At 44.6% G+C, this 18,449-nt stretch overlaps 2 protein-coding genes across 2 annotated transcripts; both read left to right on the top strand.

The window, feature by feature from the left end:
- The first annotated feature begins 101 nt into the window (after positions 1-101).
- CLN6 (CLN6 transmembrane ER protein) lies at positions 102-6,958 on the top strand. The gene is made up of 7 exons (XM_053463211.1): positions 102-289; positions 461-575; positions 3,869-3,967; positions 4,165-4,353; positions 4,755-4,810; positions 6,216-6,338; positions 6,417-6,958. Exons 1-7 carry the CDS (start codon positions 237-239, stop codon positions 6,685-6,687), a joined length of 906 nt encoding a protein of 301 aa, XP_053319186.1. The 5' UTR covers positions 102-236; the 3' UTR covers positions 6,688-6,958.
- A 1,215-nt stretch (positions 6,959-8,173) lies between these two features.
- CALML4 (calmodulin like 4) lies at positions 8,174-12,972 on the top strand. The gene is made up of 5 exons (XM_053464492.1): positions 8,174-8,214; positions 8,696-8,726; positions 9,619-9,759; positions 12,304-12,492; positions 12,850-12,972. Exons 1-5 carry the CDS (start codon positions 8,212-8,214, stop codon positions 12,945-12,947), a joined length of 462 nt encoding a protein of 153 aa, XP_053320467.1. The 5' UTR covers positions 8,174-8,211; the 3' UTR covers positions 12,948-12,972.
- The last annotated feature ends 5,477 nt before the right edge of the window (positions 12,973-18,449 follow it).

The raw sequence follows: 18,449 nt of genomic DNA, 5'->3' as shown, positions 1-18,449 counted from the left end.
TCTGCCCCTATCTCCCCGCTCCGCTGTCCGCGCTTCTCATCGCTTCTCCTGATCGCTCATGTTTCGCTTTACTTTTTTTTTACTTTTTCATTTTTTGCCACCTCTGTCGCCCCGCCCATCTCTCGCACGTTTATGGTTACCGCTGTTGAGTACTAGCCAATCAGAAAGCAGGATTGGAGCACCGCCTATGAGTGTGATGCTCAGAGTGAACAGACAGAGGAAACAGCCCGAGCGGGATGCAGACTTCGATGCGGCGGCGACAACCCCCGACCCCGGGATCTCCGGCCAGGTATGTACTACTACTACCACCACCACCTCCTCCATCTCCGTACCAAACACCAAAACTGGTAATGAATCTCTGAGTGAGTGAATAGCTGTATGACTGATCACATGTCTCTGAGTTGCTCATGGTGTCTGCATCTGGCACTGATACTATATATCATATACTTTCTTCACACAGACTTGGCTCCGGTCAGAATGAAGGTGATTCCAGAACGTCACGTTTCCACCTGGATCTCTGGTTCTACTTCACTCTTCAGAACTGGCTCCTTGACTTTGGCCGTCCAATTGTCATGGTTAGTACCGCTCTACCGTATTGATGATGAGCCGAAACAAGCGCTTAAAATATTCTATCATGTGCCCAGCCCTAAAAAGTGTTGTTTATGTAGTTGGGCATTTTATATATATATATATATATATATATATAATGTTTATGTAATAGTTGGGCTCTGTATACGGTATGTGTAATAGCGGAGGGGCGTTCTGTACTTTGTGTGTTATAATAGCGGTGGGGCATTCTGTATGGTGTGTATAGTAGCGGTGGGGCATTTTGTACAGCGTGTATAATAGCGGTGGGGCGTTGTTATGTACGGTGTGTATAGTAGCGGTGGGGCATTCTGTACGGTGTGTATAGTAGCGGTGGGGCATTTTGTACAGCGTGTATAATAGCGGTGGGGCGTTGTTATGGGCGGTGTGTATAATATCGGTGGGCCATTGTTATGTACGGTGTGTATAATAGCGGTGGGGCGTTGTTATGTACGGTGTGTATTATAGCGGTGGGGCGTTGTTATGTACGGTGTGTATAATAGCGGTGGGGCGTTGTTATGTACGGTGTGTATTATAGCGGTGGGGCGTTGTTATGTACGGTGTGTATTATAGCGGTGGGGCGTTGTTATGTACGGTGTGTGTATAATAGCGGTGGGGCGTTGTTATGTACGGTGTGTATAGTAGCGGTGGGGCGTTTTGTACAGCGTGTATACGGTGTGTGTAATAGCGGTGGGGTGTCATTATGTATGGCGTATATAATAGCAGTGGGGGGTTGTTATGTACGGTGTGTGTAATAGCGGTGGGGCGTTGTTATGTACGGTGTGTGTAATAGCGGTGGGGCGTTGTTATGTACAGTGTGTGTAATAGCGGTGGGGCGTTGTTATGTACAGTGTGTATAATAGCGGTGGGGCGATGTTATGTACGGTGTGTACAATAGCGGTGGGGCGATGTTATGTACGATGTGTATAATAGCGGTAGGGCGATGTTATGTACGATGTGTGTAATAGCGGTGGGGCGTTGTTATGTACTGTGTGTATAATAGCGGGAGGGCGATGTTATGTACGGTGTGTGTAATAGAGGTGGGGCGTTGTTATGTACGGTGTGTGTAATAGCGGTGGGGCGTTGTTATGTACGGTGTGTATAATAGCGGTGGGGCGTTGTTATGTACGGTGTGTGTAATAGCAGTGGGGCGTTATGTACGGTGTGTATAATAGCGGTGGGGCGTTGTTATGTACGGTGTGTATAATAGCGGTGGGGCGTTGTTATGTACGGTGTGTGTATAATAGCGGTGGGGCGTTGTTATGTACAGTGTGTGTATAATAGTGGTGGGGCGTTGTTATGTACAGTGTGTGTATAATAGCGGTGGGGCGTTGTTATGTACAGTGTGTGTATAATAGCGGTGGGGCGATGTTATGTACAGTGTGTGTATAATAGCGGTGGGGCGTTCTGTACGGTGTGTATAATAGCGGTGGGGCGTTGTTATGTACAGTGTGTGTATAATAGCGGTGGGGCGTTGTTATGTACAGTGTGTGTATAATAGCGGTGGGGCGTTGTTATATACAGTGTGTGTATAATAGCGGTGGGGCGTTGTTATGTACGGTGTGTATAATAGCGGTGGGGCGTTCTGTACGGTGTGTATAATAGCGGTGGGGCGTTGTTATGTACAGTGTGTGTATAATAGCGGTGGGCCGTTGTTATGTACAGTGTGTGTATAATAGCGGTGGGCCGTTGTTATGTACAGTGTGTGTGTATAATAGCGGTGGGGCGTTGTTATGTATGGTGTGTATAGTAGCGGTGGGGCATTTTGTACAGCGTGTATACGGTGTGTGTAATAGCGGTGGGGCCTTGTTAATGTATGGTGTGTATAGTAGCGGTGGGGCATTTTGTACAGCGTGTATAATAGCGGTGGGGCGTTGTTATGTGCGGTGTGTATAATAGCGGTGGGGTGTTGTTATGTGCGGTGTGTATAATAGCGGTGGGGCGTTGTTATGTACGGTGTGTATAATAGCGGTGGGGCATTCTGTACGGTGTGTATAATAGCGGTGGGGCGTTGTTATGTACGGTGTGTATAATAGCGGTGGGGCGTTTTTCTGTACGGTGTGTAATAGCGGTGGGGTGTTGTTACAGAACGCTCGCCATCGGCTGATACGTTGATGGTTTTTATTCTAAACATTAGTGCGGGTTCAGCCACATGGAAAGACAGAAATCACAGAAGTGAGTGATGGGAGTGCTGTCCTTGGACACCCCTGGGGTAGAATGGGGTAGAGGCCCCATAAATGCATCACTGCAAACATATGATGTCATATGTGTTATCAGTGCTGATGTCTTAGAGATTTGTACCAAAGGAGCCCAGCGGTCCCATACAGACCGGCCCTAGGTCTACGTACACCACTGAGCACAGGAGATCCTGAAATCATTTGAATGATCTGTCGGAGAGCCCCCGTGTTAGAGGCGGATGGACTCATCTATATCGTTTCACAAGCTGCTGTCTTTCCATTAGTCAGCGGTCAGCCGTGTGGCTGCTTTTAATGTTTACGCTGTAAGGTACCGTAAGATCACATGACAAAAGCATGTAATAATAATGTTTAACGGGTGAGGATGAGCAGGTGTGATGCTGGGAAGCGTGCGCTCACACCCTGCCTGCGCCTGTCACGGATGATCTGCTGACTGACACCTTATCCAGCGGGGTAACGTGATGCTCCGCATCGCAGGCGCCGGGTCACCGAGTGTGTTTGTTTCAGCGCTTTCTGGAAATCTATCCAGTGATAGGAGTTGCAGAGCGGCAAATAGCTGCCTCAAGGTGCTTTATTCACTAAGTCAAGAGTTGTGGGTCAAGAGCTTACTGCAGAAGATGTACAGTGAAGTCAAAGAGCTGAAACACAACTCTTCTGTGAACTCCCCCTTTAGATAATACACCATAAAGAATTAATACGAGAACAGTTAACGAGTCTATCACATTTTCCAAACCCGACAGGTTGTCGTTCTGTTCAGTAACCTGATGTGATTGTGTTTACACGCTGCTTGTTTCATCTGTACATGCACGTCATGGGAAGATCTCATTCTCCCATTATGTTATCTCTCTATTGTTACATTGTATATTCGTTCAGACAGCCTTTGTAAGGGTGGTTGGGAAGAAGTAAATGGTTTAAGAATTGCTGGATCTGCCACAGGCTGCCACCGATCATGTGGTAGGAAAAACGTGCTTATTCCTGGGCAGGTTAAGATTAGGATAGTGGAGGTGGTCGTTCCTCTGGTCCGATGACTGATCTGACTACCTGTAAAGAACGCGCTACGTTACCCATCTGTCTGGTTCCTTTCGCAGCTTCTACTCCCGTTGGACTGGTTCCCGCTGAATAAACCCAGCGCAGGGGATTATTTCCACATGGCATATAACATTATAACTCCACTACTGCTCCTGAAGGTAAAACCGGGTGAATAATAAACCACAACACGTTAGTGTAGAGCTTGAAAGTGTTGTTCTAGATTGGAGTTTTTCCCTTTATTGGAGTTTCTTAGTAAATCTACTACTGAGAGACCTGGGTGGTTTGGGGTTGTTTTTTTTAGCACCAAAGCTGCATGTTCTTTGAATGTTCTTTGAATGTTCTTTGTGTCTTTCAGCTGATAGACCGATCTCCGAAGACTCTCCCGAACTCTGTCATCTATGTCAGCATCATAACGTTTGTGATGGGGGCCAGTATCCATCTGGTGGGGGACTCTGTCAACCACAGGCTGATCTTCAGCGGTTACCAGCTGCACCTGTCAGTGCGGGATAACCCCATCATGCAGAACCTGCAGCCTCCTACCTTGGTGAGAATGTGGAGGGCATAACATCCTTTAAACATATGGGTTTGATGCATAGGAGGACCCCCGGTCATGGAAGGGGCATCAGTAGGCTTAGTTTGCAGAAATCTTCGTTTGTTACGTCTGCATGTGATGGCTCGCTGTAAAATGTGATAATTGCCGCTGAACTAATTGGTTTTGTGTTATCTCCCTTGTGGCTTCTGCTTTCCCTCCATGTTCTTGGTACCCTTCCTATGGTTCATTCACATCATACTCCTACCCCCTCCTCTTCTTTCCTCGCCTGTCTGTCCTTTTCTTTCATCTTGCCTCTTTCTTCATCCTTTTCTTAACCCCTTATACTCGTTCTTGCTCTTCAACCCTTTCATGTGTGCTTCCCTCATGTCTCTCCACTGCTGTCGCCATAACAGGTTGACTCTTTTGAGTTGCTGTATTACTACGACGAGTACCTCGGCCACTCCATGTGGTAAGGACTTGACTTGACATGAATCCATTGATAGAGAATCTTCATTCGGCATGAGGACAACTAAATGAATCGCACTTAACCCTTAGAGCTAAGTACAGCTAAGGAACCACCCATGTGTCCCATACATGCCAATGGCCCCTCCACCTAGAGGTGTACGTTTACATTTACATGCTAGATTTCCATTAGAGATGGAAGGCTGATATTTCTCTATATAAATATATATTTTATAACCTACATTTTAATGTGCAGATGAGCTTTTGTGCTCTACAGCTACCCTGACTGCATGAATGATGATGATGATGATGATGAGGTTGATACGGAGTTGTAGTCCACAAAAGCAGGTGCAGAAAGGTGTCATACCTGTGTAAATGTGTATTTTCACACTAAACTGTTTTTATTTTAGTATAATTGTGGCAGTTAACACAATGTCTATTTATCCAGCATGCTATAGTGTCACCTACATGGGCATCATGTACAATCTACTTGTATGTACAACACAATATAATGGAGAAACAGTAAGGAGAGTCAAGGATTTCTTTTTTTTTAATTACTATTATTATTTGGTTTGGTTTATATATTAGTTATGGCATCTATGAATAGCCTAACTTGTTCCGAAAAACATATTCTGTAGGTTTCCGTAGAGTGTAAGCTTGTTTATAGGGTTGTCATCTAAATATATCTGGAGAAACACTACAATTGGCGTAGACCCCCAGTAACAAAATAAATCTGTCCCAGTCCCTTGTGCTGAAAGGGTTATTGAATGTGATTATATTTAAATCATATGCTACATGACCAGAAGTATGTGGACATCCCTCCTAATTGAGTGTTTCAGCCACATTCATTGCTAAAAGGTGTATAAAATCAGGCACACAGGCAGCCATCTCCATAGACGAGCATTGGCAGTAGAATGGGTCGTACTGAAGAGCTCAGTGACTGTGACACGGTGGTAGGATGCCACCTCTGCTGCTATCCCGTTTGTGAAATGTCTGCCCCGCTCCATTGTAAGTGCCGATATTGTGAAGTGGAGCGTCTAGGAGTAACGGCTCAACCACAGAGCGGCAGACGGGCTGCTGGAGTGTGCAGTGTGTAAAAATCACCTGTCCTCGGTAGCGTCTCTCACTACAGAGTTCACGTGCTAATTTGTGCAAATTGAATGTCCAACAAGCTCATATAGGCCTGCTGGCCATGTGTCCTCATACTTTTGGTCAAATAGTGTATGTGATCGATTGGCTAGTGGAAGAGTAGCCATAATTCTAGGATGCAAGAATTCCCCTTCAGCTACGGCTTTGGAAAGTGGCTGTGTTTGGATGTTGTTCGGTGGCTATATGTCCTTTTCCTGGCAGTCTATTACATTACGCATTCGCCGTATTGTTTGGTCGATTAATAAACCCTTCTGTCATTACAGGTATATTCCTTTTTTTCTTATCCTGTTTATCTACTTCACCGGTTGCTTCACAACTTCACGGGGGGAGACCAGAATGCCGCTATCAGCCTGGGCTCTGCTCGCCCCCAGCAGCCTTTACTACTGGTTAGTAGTCCTCTCTCCTTTTATTCTGTGTGTTCTGGAGAGTTATGTTAATGTCACTCTCGTGTTTTCCGTTCACAGGTATCTGGTGACTGAGGGACAAATCTTCATTATTTTCATCTTCACGTTCTTTGCTATGATGGCGATCATCCTTCATCAGAAACGCAAGGGCTTACATCTAGACAGCAACGGCCTCTTCTTGCTGTTCTCTTTCTCCGCTACCCTCCTTCTCATTGCCGCCTGGATCATTTGGCTCTGGAATGACAAAGTCCTGCGCAAGAAGTACCCTGGGGTTATATATATCCCCGAGCCTTGGGCCTTTTATACCCTTCATATCAACACCTTCCACTGAATGCGGTTGGATCTCCACTAGGTGCTCAGGAACCAACTATATTCCATGGATCTTGGGAAAAGGACACTAAATCCATCATTCTCCTATTTATTCTTTAATGGAGTTGTTTTTAATATGTACGCATTTCTACCTTGACTGTGTAACCTGCTTTATACTGTAAACCGGCCCTTTAGTAACACATACAGTGGATATAAAAAGTCTACACACCCCTGCCAGGTTCTTGTGATGTGAAAGAATGAGACAAAGATAAATCATATCAGAACTTTTTCCACCTTTAATGTGACCTGTAACGTGAACAAGGCTTGGAGAGAGAACATGTCCCTGCTATGCTGTCCAGACCTGCTTGTTGGCCCCCTGGTCGGTTCCCAAGGTTGTTTTCAGTAGATGATGTTCACGGAGATTAGATGGCCGTGGTTAAGCTGGAGATTTATAGATGCATAGATAGTGATGGCAGAAAATAAATTAATTGCTTCATCAAGGCTGCCATCTATGTTCATCCTAACTTTATTGTGTCTCACAAGATGTAAGGCCCAGAAGGACCTTCGGGTAAATGACCATTGCCCAAAAGCGATGCCCAATTAAGATTCCCTGCACTTGACTTAAAGCACTAGAACCAGTGTTATTCTTATCTACTTGCAACGCTGCACATATATGAACAAAATGTGGGGTCGTAGCTTTTTTAGAAGATTATTTCTTTTTCATTACTTTTACTATTTCTTTTGGGTTGTTTTTTAATGTTTCTTTGTATTCTTACATCAGTATTGTGTGATTGGATGATACAGAGTTTGCCTTAAACAAAATACGGTAACTATGAATAGCTTCACTTCACCTGAATAAAAATCTAGGTTTTCCTAGGTAAAGTGTAAACTGTTTAGATGGTGGTCATTTATATCTAACGATGGAAAAACTACCAAAAGTGGCCTGGTCTCCCGTGAGGAACAAGTTGCTCGATCTCTGGTATTCATAGACCTGCTTTGCAAACTTCTCACATAGAAGGACCTTCTGAATATATATATTTTTTTTAAAAAAAATCAGACATATAGGTCTTTACTGAAATCCTAGCTATTCTCCTTAACCTGTACCCATCCTACATTATCTGCTTTATACTATTTAGACACGCATATAAAACCGGGTTTCATGGACATCTGATGACCATTCGCTGGTCGGATAAAGATAAACATGGTCATGCTTTGTCCGTTAAGCTGTTTTGCACGTTACGTGAGGGGTCTACAGAAGAAATGTCACTTTTTATTACGGTAGTGGAGGAATCGGCGCAATACAAATGGCTTCTAAGTTACCGGGAAGGATGTATTACCTGCAGCCCATGCATGTTTCATGGAGGTGTCCTGTAACAGTTGTTAACGTGAAGGTAATGAGACTCCGCCGCGCATGCATCTGGTGCAGAAGGACTGGAATCTGACCCTGGGTCTCCATGGCAGCAGTGTACCCATCCCACAATAACCAGTATGTTCCAGTGTGGACTTTAGTATCTCGCATTAAAGCAGGAAGCAAACTGGGAATAACATGGTAAGTTACCCCGCTGGTCGTGCTAAAAGGGGTCTTCCAACAGCAGATACAGGGACTGGGAGATTGACGCAAAGCATTCCAATCAAATCTGTTATCGGGGTTAATTATTCTTTTAATGTAGAAGTCACTAGTCAATTGAGGTGTCAGGACTAAATGTGTCATTTTTTATTATATCAAAAAGAAGAATGATGTTTTGGACCAGCTTTATATTTGTCTGAATGCTCCTAAAGTTGGAGGGGTAGAATGTCTCACTCATATAAGCTCTCTCTACAGCTCACTATTAACGTAAAGCTTCCCTGGTCTTAAAGTCTAAGTATTTTAAGAAATTGTTTGTTTTTCGCTTTAGAATAAATTGAGCTGAATATGAGTTGATCGGCCTAAAACATATTCACTTCATTTCCAAAGGATGCGGCGGGGTATTTGTTGGCGGGGTATGTGATATCATAGTTACAGGTCTTTTGTCTATATACTGTTTCCGCAGGCCAAATTCCTGTCTCAGGATGATATCCAAAGTGAGTGAACACGCTATAGTGGTCGCGTGATGTGTGATTTGGCCAGTGGGGTAACTATTGTGGTTCATCGGGGTCATTATATTTGTCCACCAGTTCGTGTGACATGTCATCAAGCACAATGCTGGAGAAGCACCTAAGCAGATAGTTTACTTTCCTTGATAGCCTCATTAAAGAAGAATGCAATTCAAAGTTCTCTCTGCGTATTTACCTACATGACCTATATGAGGTAGAAGCTGCAGCCCTACCTGAGGATTTCTGCGCAAGTTCAGAGCAGTATTCACAGAGCCAGTGCTGGAGCTGACTGATATTTCACAAGCATTGAGATGCATTTGGCCAAACGAACCTCCTTTACGGCATATAGCTGGGTGGTGGGGAGAGGGGCAAATGCACGTTGGGGGGTTTTACTCATAAACGTTACGTTAAAGTGTATGGAGTCCATCCCAGGGATGGGCAACTGCAGCTGCCAGGGACTAGAACACCTAACTTGTCCAAACACATTTTTCATAGTCGTTCATGATGGAGATTATAGAATTAGAATATGCGAGAGTGCCAATCGCTAAAAAACATGTCAAAACATGCAGAGATGACTTATATTTGTTAAAGCAGCAAATATATTAGAGACTCATTAATCCTTTACATGCATTCGTTTTAAACAGAATAATAACATCAGATTCTTTTTTCTATAACGTGTGATTTTAGAGACTTGACTTTTGTTTATAGATGTATAGATACCAATAACCCCATTTAGCCTGCCCTTTAAATGAAAAAAAGGTAACGTGAATGGAAAAAGCGCAGAAACAAACAATATTTATCAAGTCGCTGCAGCTAAGCATCCATTTGTAGAAAATCAATCTGCAGGCTTCACCTTTCTAACTCACTTATTTTCACGCAGAGTTCAAAGAATGCTTTTCTCTCTACGATAAGAAGGGTAGAGGTAAAATCCCAGCCTTGGATCTTCAGACCGTGATGCGCTGCCTGGGAACGTGTCCCACCCAAAGTGAAGTCGCGCGGCACCTGCAAGTCCAAAAAATTGGTATGATGCGGCGACAGAACAACACGAGAGATTCCATAAAATATACAAATGATAAACAGAATGAAAATATTTAAATTTGATTATTTAAATGATTGCAATACTTAGTCTATTCGTCGAAAGGGAGAGTCATGTTTCAGCTCATATACATTATGAAGGCCCATCCCCTGTGAGCTTCTACTGTTGGAAGAGCTTGGATGACCCTGGTAATGTATAGTTAAATCAGTGAGATACACCCCCCCCATTAAAGTATGCATTATACAGGGCAGGCTCATCCCTTCTTGTTGGGGGGAACTTGCTAGTGTTGATCCATAATAATAAATAGTGATATGAGAGAGTAAGAGCCACGACTCTCCTTCCAGCTCTCCCTTTGGTTAATAGACCCAATAGAGCGCACACTACCTGAACACCCTGTGTTTCTTTCTGAGAGCATTCCGCAAACATTTTGGTTTTACATGTTGTTCCACATATGGCCACAAGGTGGCATCTGGAATACTATGTTACAAGGTATACAGCCCATGGTCTGAGCTGCCTTTAGATATATATGATCCCAGTAACACCCTATTATTACTACCTTTTAATTATAATTAGCAAAGTAAGCAGTGCTGTGCAACTTAACTGGGGCAGTTAACTCATACATAACAAATAGTTATGGAGTTGAGAACCTAAAGGCCTGGGCTTCCACTATTTTACCATATTAATGCCCAAAGTCAGGGGCGTAACTAGAAACCTCAGGGCCCCCCCACCCCCAACCCATCTATCCCTTTCTCACTATCTCCCCTCTCCCTCCCTACCCCCTTCTCACGATCTACCTTCTCCCTCCCTACCCCCTTCTCACGATCTACCCTCTCCCTCCCTACCCCCTCTTCTCACGATCTACCCTCTCCCTCCCTACCCCCTCTTCTCACGATCTACCCTCTCCCTCCCTACCCCCCCTTCTCACGATCTACCCTCTCCCTCCCTACCCCCCTTCTCACGATCTACCCTCTCCCTCCCTACCCCCCTCTCACGATCTACCCTCTCCCTCCCTACCCCCCCTTCTCACGATCTCCCCTCTCCCTCCCTACCCCCCTTCTCATGATCTACCTTCTCCCTCCCTACCCCCCCTTCTCACGATCTACCTTCTCCCTCCCTACCCCCCTTCTCACGATCTACCCTCTCCCTCCCTACCCCCCTTTCTCACGATCTACCCCCTCCCTCCCTACCCCCCCTTCTCACGATCTACCCACTCCCTCCCCCCCCCCCCTTTGTAGGTCACTTACCGTCAACTCCTGTGTTGGGAGCGTGAGGCGTTTGTCTCGGGTGCCGGCGCTTCACTGCTGACATAGACAAACACCTCACGCTCCCAACACCGCACTCTGGGCAGTGCTGAGGCAGGCGACGGCACGGCGGCAGCGGCGGGGAGCAGAGGCATCCTGGATTTCTGTCACTCAGGGAGGCCCAAGAGTTGGGGGGGCCCAAGAGTTGGGGGGGCCCAAGAGCGGTCGTTTTCAGCAACTGCTCGGCACCCGTTGGGCCCCCCTGACTGGCAGAACTCCAGGGCCCGGTCGCAGTCGCGACCCCTGCGACCCCGGTAGTTCCGCCACTGCCCAAAGTGGTCACTGTGTTTCGAAAAAAAAACCCTAGATCTAAAAAAAATACCATATCCGTACACAGAAAGTAGGCCGGAGATATCTACACGTCATCCGCAACCCGCAGATCGCTTTACAACGAAGTCAAGTTTGCTGCAATATGCGATGTTCCTCCTTCGGAATTTAGATGCAAAGACTCTATTGGTTATGGTGTGCAGGAGGATAATGGCAAGTTTATTTATCATACATTGATAAGGGAGCGATTCACAGACCAACAAAACACCACCCGCCATGCTACAGGTACTAATAATAATAATAATAAAATCAAGATTTCTCCAGGTTTGTCTTTCTGGGCCACAATGACTCTGCAAACAAAAGGGTTCTAAATGGACACCATTGATGATTCTGGGCACAAATCAATTTGTAACATCATTTTAGTTGAATGGAGGGTATAATCACACAGGACATGAACGAGAAGCCAATCATTCGGTCTCTAGTGTGTAGAGATGACAGTAAAAAGTACACTCTGAAACCTAATAAGCCCCTCAATGTTGTGGCTTTTAAAAGTATATAGATTTATTTAGCTGTAACAAATGTACGGGAAGGTAACTATATAGACTTTGACAGAAGAACCGAGATCGAACCATTTTATCCGTCCATTTCTCTGCTGTAAAGCCTTAATTGGCCCTTGGCCTTGTATAATATTCATGACAGCCATTTGTCTATCCCATGCATTGTTAAAATTCCCTCACTGTATTAACCTCTACCACGTCTGCTGAGACGTTGTTCTATTTATCTACCACCCTCTCAATAACATAAAGCTTCTCATTTGAAATAAACTTTCATCTAATATGTCGTAAAATTGATATATTATATATATATATCAAACTCTCTAATGAGATATAGCATGTTGGGCGCATAGTGCGATGGAGAACAATACCTGTTGGAAATGCCGTAATCTGAGTGTCTTTTAAAGGCAAAGATGGTGAAGTGGATTTCTCTACCTTCCTGACAATCATGTACCGGCAGCAGAAGCAGGAAGACCCGGAGAATGAGATCCTCGTTGCCATGCTCATGTCGGATAAACGAAAGAACGGCCTTATCTCTGTATCCGAACTGCGAGCAAAACTTACTCAGATGGGGGAAAAACTGACACCTGAAGAAGGTACATTGGGACCCAGGGATTGCATGCAATTAGTCCAATCTCCTCATATAATATCTCAGATTATGTGCAACAATATTTTGAAAGCATAGGATCACTCAATATATATGAGAGCAGAATAATATGTATATGGGATACATGTGTGAAGGGTGGTGTTTATCAATATATCAAGCAAATCACTCAAATGTTATAAAATAAATGATCCCCATAACGCCCCTGAAATGCAGAGATACATAAAATGCTGTTGTTGTACGACAAAGGTTATTTTGTCCCTTTAACCTTTGCTTAGGAAAAGGTTGCATGTCCATATCTTGATCTTGTTCTGTAAGATAATACACTGATTCAGCTGTTTCTTGCTAGTTGATGACCTCTTCAAAGATGCTCATATTGGGCCTGACGGGATGCTTAAATATGAAGAGTTTGTAAGGAAGATAACACTACCGGCCCCTGACTACTAAACGAGCAGCAAGATTCCAACGAGAGATGATGGCGTGGCATCCTGGAAAGCAAGTAGGAAGATCTGGGACCCTGTGGTCATTTGTCTCTAGAATGTTAGATGCTCTCCTATTAGACCTGACTAAGGCAACTTGTGATCCTCCATCTACTCACGGACTACAGCTTACGTGGGAGTTTTATTCAAGCAATGGCTGGAGGACTGCACGTTGCCAATAGCGACTAGACACGTTTTACTGCACCCTAAATTACAGTTGGTCATTCAACCATCTACTTCACACGTCATGTCCCAGACTATGACTGTACCCATCTTGACTCTCTGCCAGCTAGGCCCAATGTCTCCCCCTGCACTTCCCAATCTTCTTCAATCTAGGAGGTACAAGGTGTGTGTGTGTGTGTGTGTGTGTGTGTGTGTGTGGGGGGGGGGGGGGGGGGGGGGGCTTTCCAGTACAATAAGTTGATTCCGCCAATTGCATATGCTCGTTTTAACTGTTGCCCCTTATAACCCTTTCTATTGATACACGGTATAGGGTCACCATACCTGACATACCCTTATTGGCCTAGGAGTCTAGATTTTGATCTGGGAGCCAGGAAGGTAATGGGTACAGCTAGACACGATTCACTCCATGTCTAGAGATCAAACAGGAGGTCATGGAGACCTGGTACCAAGATGTCACACCAAGAGCATAAGCATGGTAACAATAAAGAATATCTATTACCTAAATTTGCCTCACAAATTGTTTCCCCACATGTTAAGAGGGTACATGATGAAGTTTTCAGACTTCTTTTTAGCAAGCCTGCACAGATGGCTATCCTATGCAAATCTTTTAATAGCCTGGAGTATCCGTGTATCTCATGTAGATCCGCCATTCCATGTTTTTTCTCTCTCCGTTGATGCAGATGATGATATTTGGGACTCTACTATTAAAATACCGTATTGGCTCGAATATAGGCCGCACTTTTTCCCCCCACTTTAAGTCTTTAAAGTGGGGGTGCGGCCTATATTCGGGGTCTAGCGCCCGACGCCCGGGACTGCAGCGGGGTTAGGATACAGATCCCCCGCAGCGGTGCAGGGGACCTGCATCCTACTCCCCGATATGCTCAGACAGCCTCCCCTGCCAGCACTTCCCACGGGGGGGGGTGCCGGCACGGGAGGTTGTCTAAGCGCATCGTGCGGGCCGTCCGCACGATGCGTTTTACCTCTGCCCACCCCCGACTTACCGGAGCAGACTCCCGGGCACCGGAAGTTGCATACGCGTATTGCGTAGATGTCCCCCGCCGGCCCCGCAAGACACCCGGGAGTCTGCTCCGGTAAGTCGAGGAGGACAGTGGCAGCATATCTCGGGGGAGGGAGGAGGAGGACGACAGTGGTAGCATATCTCGGGGAGGGAGGACAGTGGTAGCGTATCTCGGGGGGGGGGGGCAGTGGCAGCATATCTCGGGGGGGAGGAGGACAGTGGTAGCATATCTCGGGGGGAGGGAGGACAGTGGTAGCATATCTCGGGGAGGGAGGACAGTGGCAGCATATCTCGTGGGGGGGGACAGAGTGGCAGCATGTTTTTTGTGGTGCTTTTTTAAAGAAAAAAAATTTCTTTAAAAAAGCACCAAACTTTTAGGGTGCGGCCTATATACGGGGGCGGCCTATATCCGAGCCAATACGGTATATTGTGTAGAAAGGAAATTTACTGGAGATCTACTACGGTAGAACATCTGTTAGTTCTTATAATGCCAGAACTCAAGATGTTTCAACCACAGCCACTAAATAGATTGTTGCGGTTTCAACTCCCTCACTTAACTGTGGGATATAAAGAGCCAACACTTGCAATTACTCCAGCGAGAAGGGCTGAGCCGGCCTTGCGTAATGTTTAAATAAATGAGAAGACAAAGGAAATCTTACCGATTTAACTAAACATCATACACGGCCAGCCAAACTCTTCCTGCGGTAGAGAGGGATTGGACATTCATGATATATATATAGTGACGTAAAAAGGGGTAAAACTACAACAGCAAACTATCTTTAGTGAATAAACCTCTCAGTATCTAACATGTTTTAGGTCATATTTTCAGTACAGTTAAATAACATCAGGGATTGCTATTGGTAACACTAAGTAATATGTTGTTACTGTGGGTTGCAACCATAAAAACTTCTACAACAGAAATGTTTGCATAACCAGAGGATAGGGCCTTAAAATAGCAGCAGGAAACACAAAATGAAGAAGCGGAGCAAGTAGACTTCATTAAGATGAAAACGTAAAGTAGAGCTTATCTTATGTTTACAGTATACATTTAGACCGGCATTCGATGGTAATTTGCTATAAAAGACCAAAAATAAATAAATATTGCAGTTGAAGAATTTTTTTTTTTTTACCGTTCTCCTGTTCTGAATTTCCCTCCGTTTCAATCACGTCTCCTTAAGTTACCAACACATAACCTTCTTGGTGGAATAAATAACTGAATGAACAAAATGAAGCATTTTAAAAGGTGACCTCTTTACATTTACACAACGCAGACAGGGGCTGGAGGACAGGTCCCCTTTAAAATAGACATGACATTTTCGTAGCATTGTGTAGGAGATGCTTTCACACTATTCTTGCACGGTACTCAGTTCTATTGGTCTCTTTGTCCGGTTGGGACTGCACGGACTATCACATTCCATCAAAATAATGAATAGTGACATGGAATAATCGTCACGTTACTCTGGCTGCTGTAAGAACGGTGTGAAAAACGGTAGATCCGGTTTAACTCAAGCATTCCACCCAGGTCTGAGGTCATCATCACGACGCCCAACCAGCCGGCACAGATAATGAATCAGAAAGAAACGCAATGCGACCGTGAAGTTAAAACTTTCCTGTATGCTATACTTACCAGAGGGTAAAAGTTTGAATATATATATAAAAAAGCACAGCTAGGTTCCACGGTGCTGTAGCTTCTTGGTGTTAACGTGCCTACATCACACAGAGCACGGCCTGCCTCTTTCACCTTACAGGTAGAGATGAGCTTTGTGGCCTAGCTCTCACTGTGCTTGACATGCGCAATCAACTGAGCAACCAACACCGCGTCCCTGCCGATTGCTCCACGCTAAGCACTCCGGTTGAGGATTTTGTTTTATACATAGTCCCCTGGGTCCAGTAACCACACCATTAGTGGAGCATGGTGGCTCATTTACCTGGAACAGATCCTAACTGTCGTGACTCCCACATCATTAGACGAGTTCCTTTATGGGCCATAAATCTCAGCATTTTCTAGTGTCATATAAACCTATCTAGTGGTTAGAATTGCATAGAGTTTGAGCATCCAAGAGAAAAGTCAACCACAGAACATCTGAATGCTTTTTTATTACATCTAAAGACTTCTACAGAAACAGGAAACATTCAATAAGTAAACAATTTTTCCAATGCAAGTAATAAATATTTTCACTTGGTACTTTATACAAACCGACATTGGCCTACTATACAAGTTTTAACCCCCCGAGAGCCAGAGGGCGTTTGTGACACTGCACATGCCTCTGGTACTCACAGGGTTAAAAGCCTTTCAGCTGGTCTGGCATGCCATATGGACACATCTTTAAGGCAATGAGTTACGGGTACAGTTCATGGAAACCAGTGATAAGCCCCGGTTGGTGGTATGTACATCAGCTCCTGCCCAATCTGCTGCTTACGTGGGAAAATATAATGAGTAAGCAGGACCAAATCCCCAGCGCTAGCAAAATTAGCTTTAAAAAAGTGGAAAGAAACCACAAAACAGAACACAAACTTTCTAAGATTGGCTACAGAGCACTGAGAGTTCCTACTTAGGTGTACAAGTTGGCTGCACACAGTTCATTCACTTTAAGGTATTGTTTGCGAAGGAAGCAGCAGAGGACGACTGATACATTGAGAAATTATAGTAATGTTCACCGCTCACAAGGCACAGCTTTGGAAGCTTTAGCCGACACAGATGGACACTCGGCATTATGCATGGCACTGCCCCCCTTTGTTTAAGAAGGTCCTAAAGACACTTCCCAGAGCGTGGTCTTTAAACAGTTAACCAGCATTTGTAAAGCTTGGGTCAAAACAATAAGCGTTTAGCCTTAGAGAGACCAAGACGGCAAGAAGATTGTAGAGAACCTCATTCAGAAGATCATGGCTGGCCAAGCAGCACACCACCCTGCCTTGTATATCGTAATGTTTAATCCCCGTCCCCCAAGAAGGGATGTGAAATCCAGATGCGTGCAACTTGCGGCATCTCACTCGGTAAACACAGAGACACGTCGAAAATCTGTTACAGCGGACTCCGATAACGTGGCGGCATCAACTTTTAATGGACGATGGGGTCATAGACACAAAACACTGAGACGCATTACTTAGTGTATTGCCAAAGAACTCCGGTGCCTGAAGAACACCCCGGTTCTACCCTAAACAAAGCTAACTTCCAGCACCCTTTGCTTCCCGACGGTACGAGACCCTCCACATTAGTGCCATATGTAATCTATTACATATACACACAGGAGAGAGAACCACTGGGTACACTGTGACACAAATGGTAGAAGAAGGAGCAGAAACTTGTAACTAAAAGGCCGATCACACTCCAAACATGGCCTTGGTAAAAAAAAAAAAAAAAAAATGTTTAAAAACCAAATCTAAAAAAACTGGCACGATAGTATAGAAGCCACAAGATGTGAGGCTGCCATACGATGCTAAAAACAGCCACTATTGCGGCAGCAGTAGGAATACAGGTTTTTGTACGCTTGACAACTTGCCAAGAAAGAACGTTATAGAAATATATAGATTTCTATTTCCTGCACCCATGACAGGGACAACAACTACTTGCAATTGTTCAGGATCATTGTCTTATTTACTTAGGAAATAAGTAGGTGCAATAATCATCTTCTATAGGGGGCATTGACAATCCTTCATTCTGTACATGCTTTGGACTGTAGGACCTTGGCAGGGTGCAAAATATTATTGCAATACACAGGTTTATTCACTAACTCGGCAAACTGGAGGTCAAAACCACCTCTGAACAACCAACTTTTCCAGATATTTAACCCGGGAGCTACGCTCGAGCGCGCCATATGATTTTGGCAACCCTTTAACTAAAGGTGGCCTCAAGTGAGTTTTAGCTACTAGACAACGTCTCCGGTCAACTAGGGGTCCGGCGGACAGACTCCAGCCTCTCGCCTGTGGTCTCAAGATGGGCAGCGCTCTCAGGTACATAACCAGCTAAGGCCGTTAAAATTCACAGACAGGCTAAAAACAAATACAAATAGCCTAAAATGTATGCTTATTTCGTTTTGACTATGTCCAGTTCTTAGTTTGCTAAAATCTTTTTTTTTTTTTAATGACGTTTCTAATAAACACAAAATATTTTTTTATGAACCATGGCTACCACGCTATGAGGATGTGTCCAGAAAGAGAGTTATAGAAAAGTTACGCTACCGTTCAAAAGTTTGGGGTCACTTACAAATTTCCTTTTTTTTTTATAAACGATGAAATGGATCATAAATACAGTGCAGACATTGTTAATGT

The sequence above is a fragment of the Spea bombifrons genome, chromosome 4, assembly GCF_027358695.1.
Source record: "Spea bombifrons isolate aSpeBom1 chromosome 4, aSpeBom1.2.pri, whole genome shotgun sequence".
Classification (NCBI taxonomy): domain Eukaryota; kingdom Metazoa; phylum Chordata; class Amphibia; order Anura; family Pelobatidae; genus Spea; species Spea bombifrons.
Note: the sequence above shows the minus strand (reverse complement) of the source record. Positions and strands in the feature narration are given on the sequence as shown.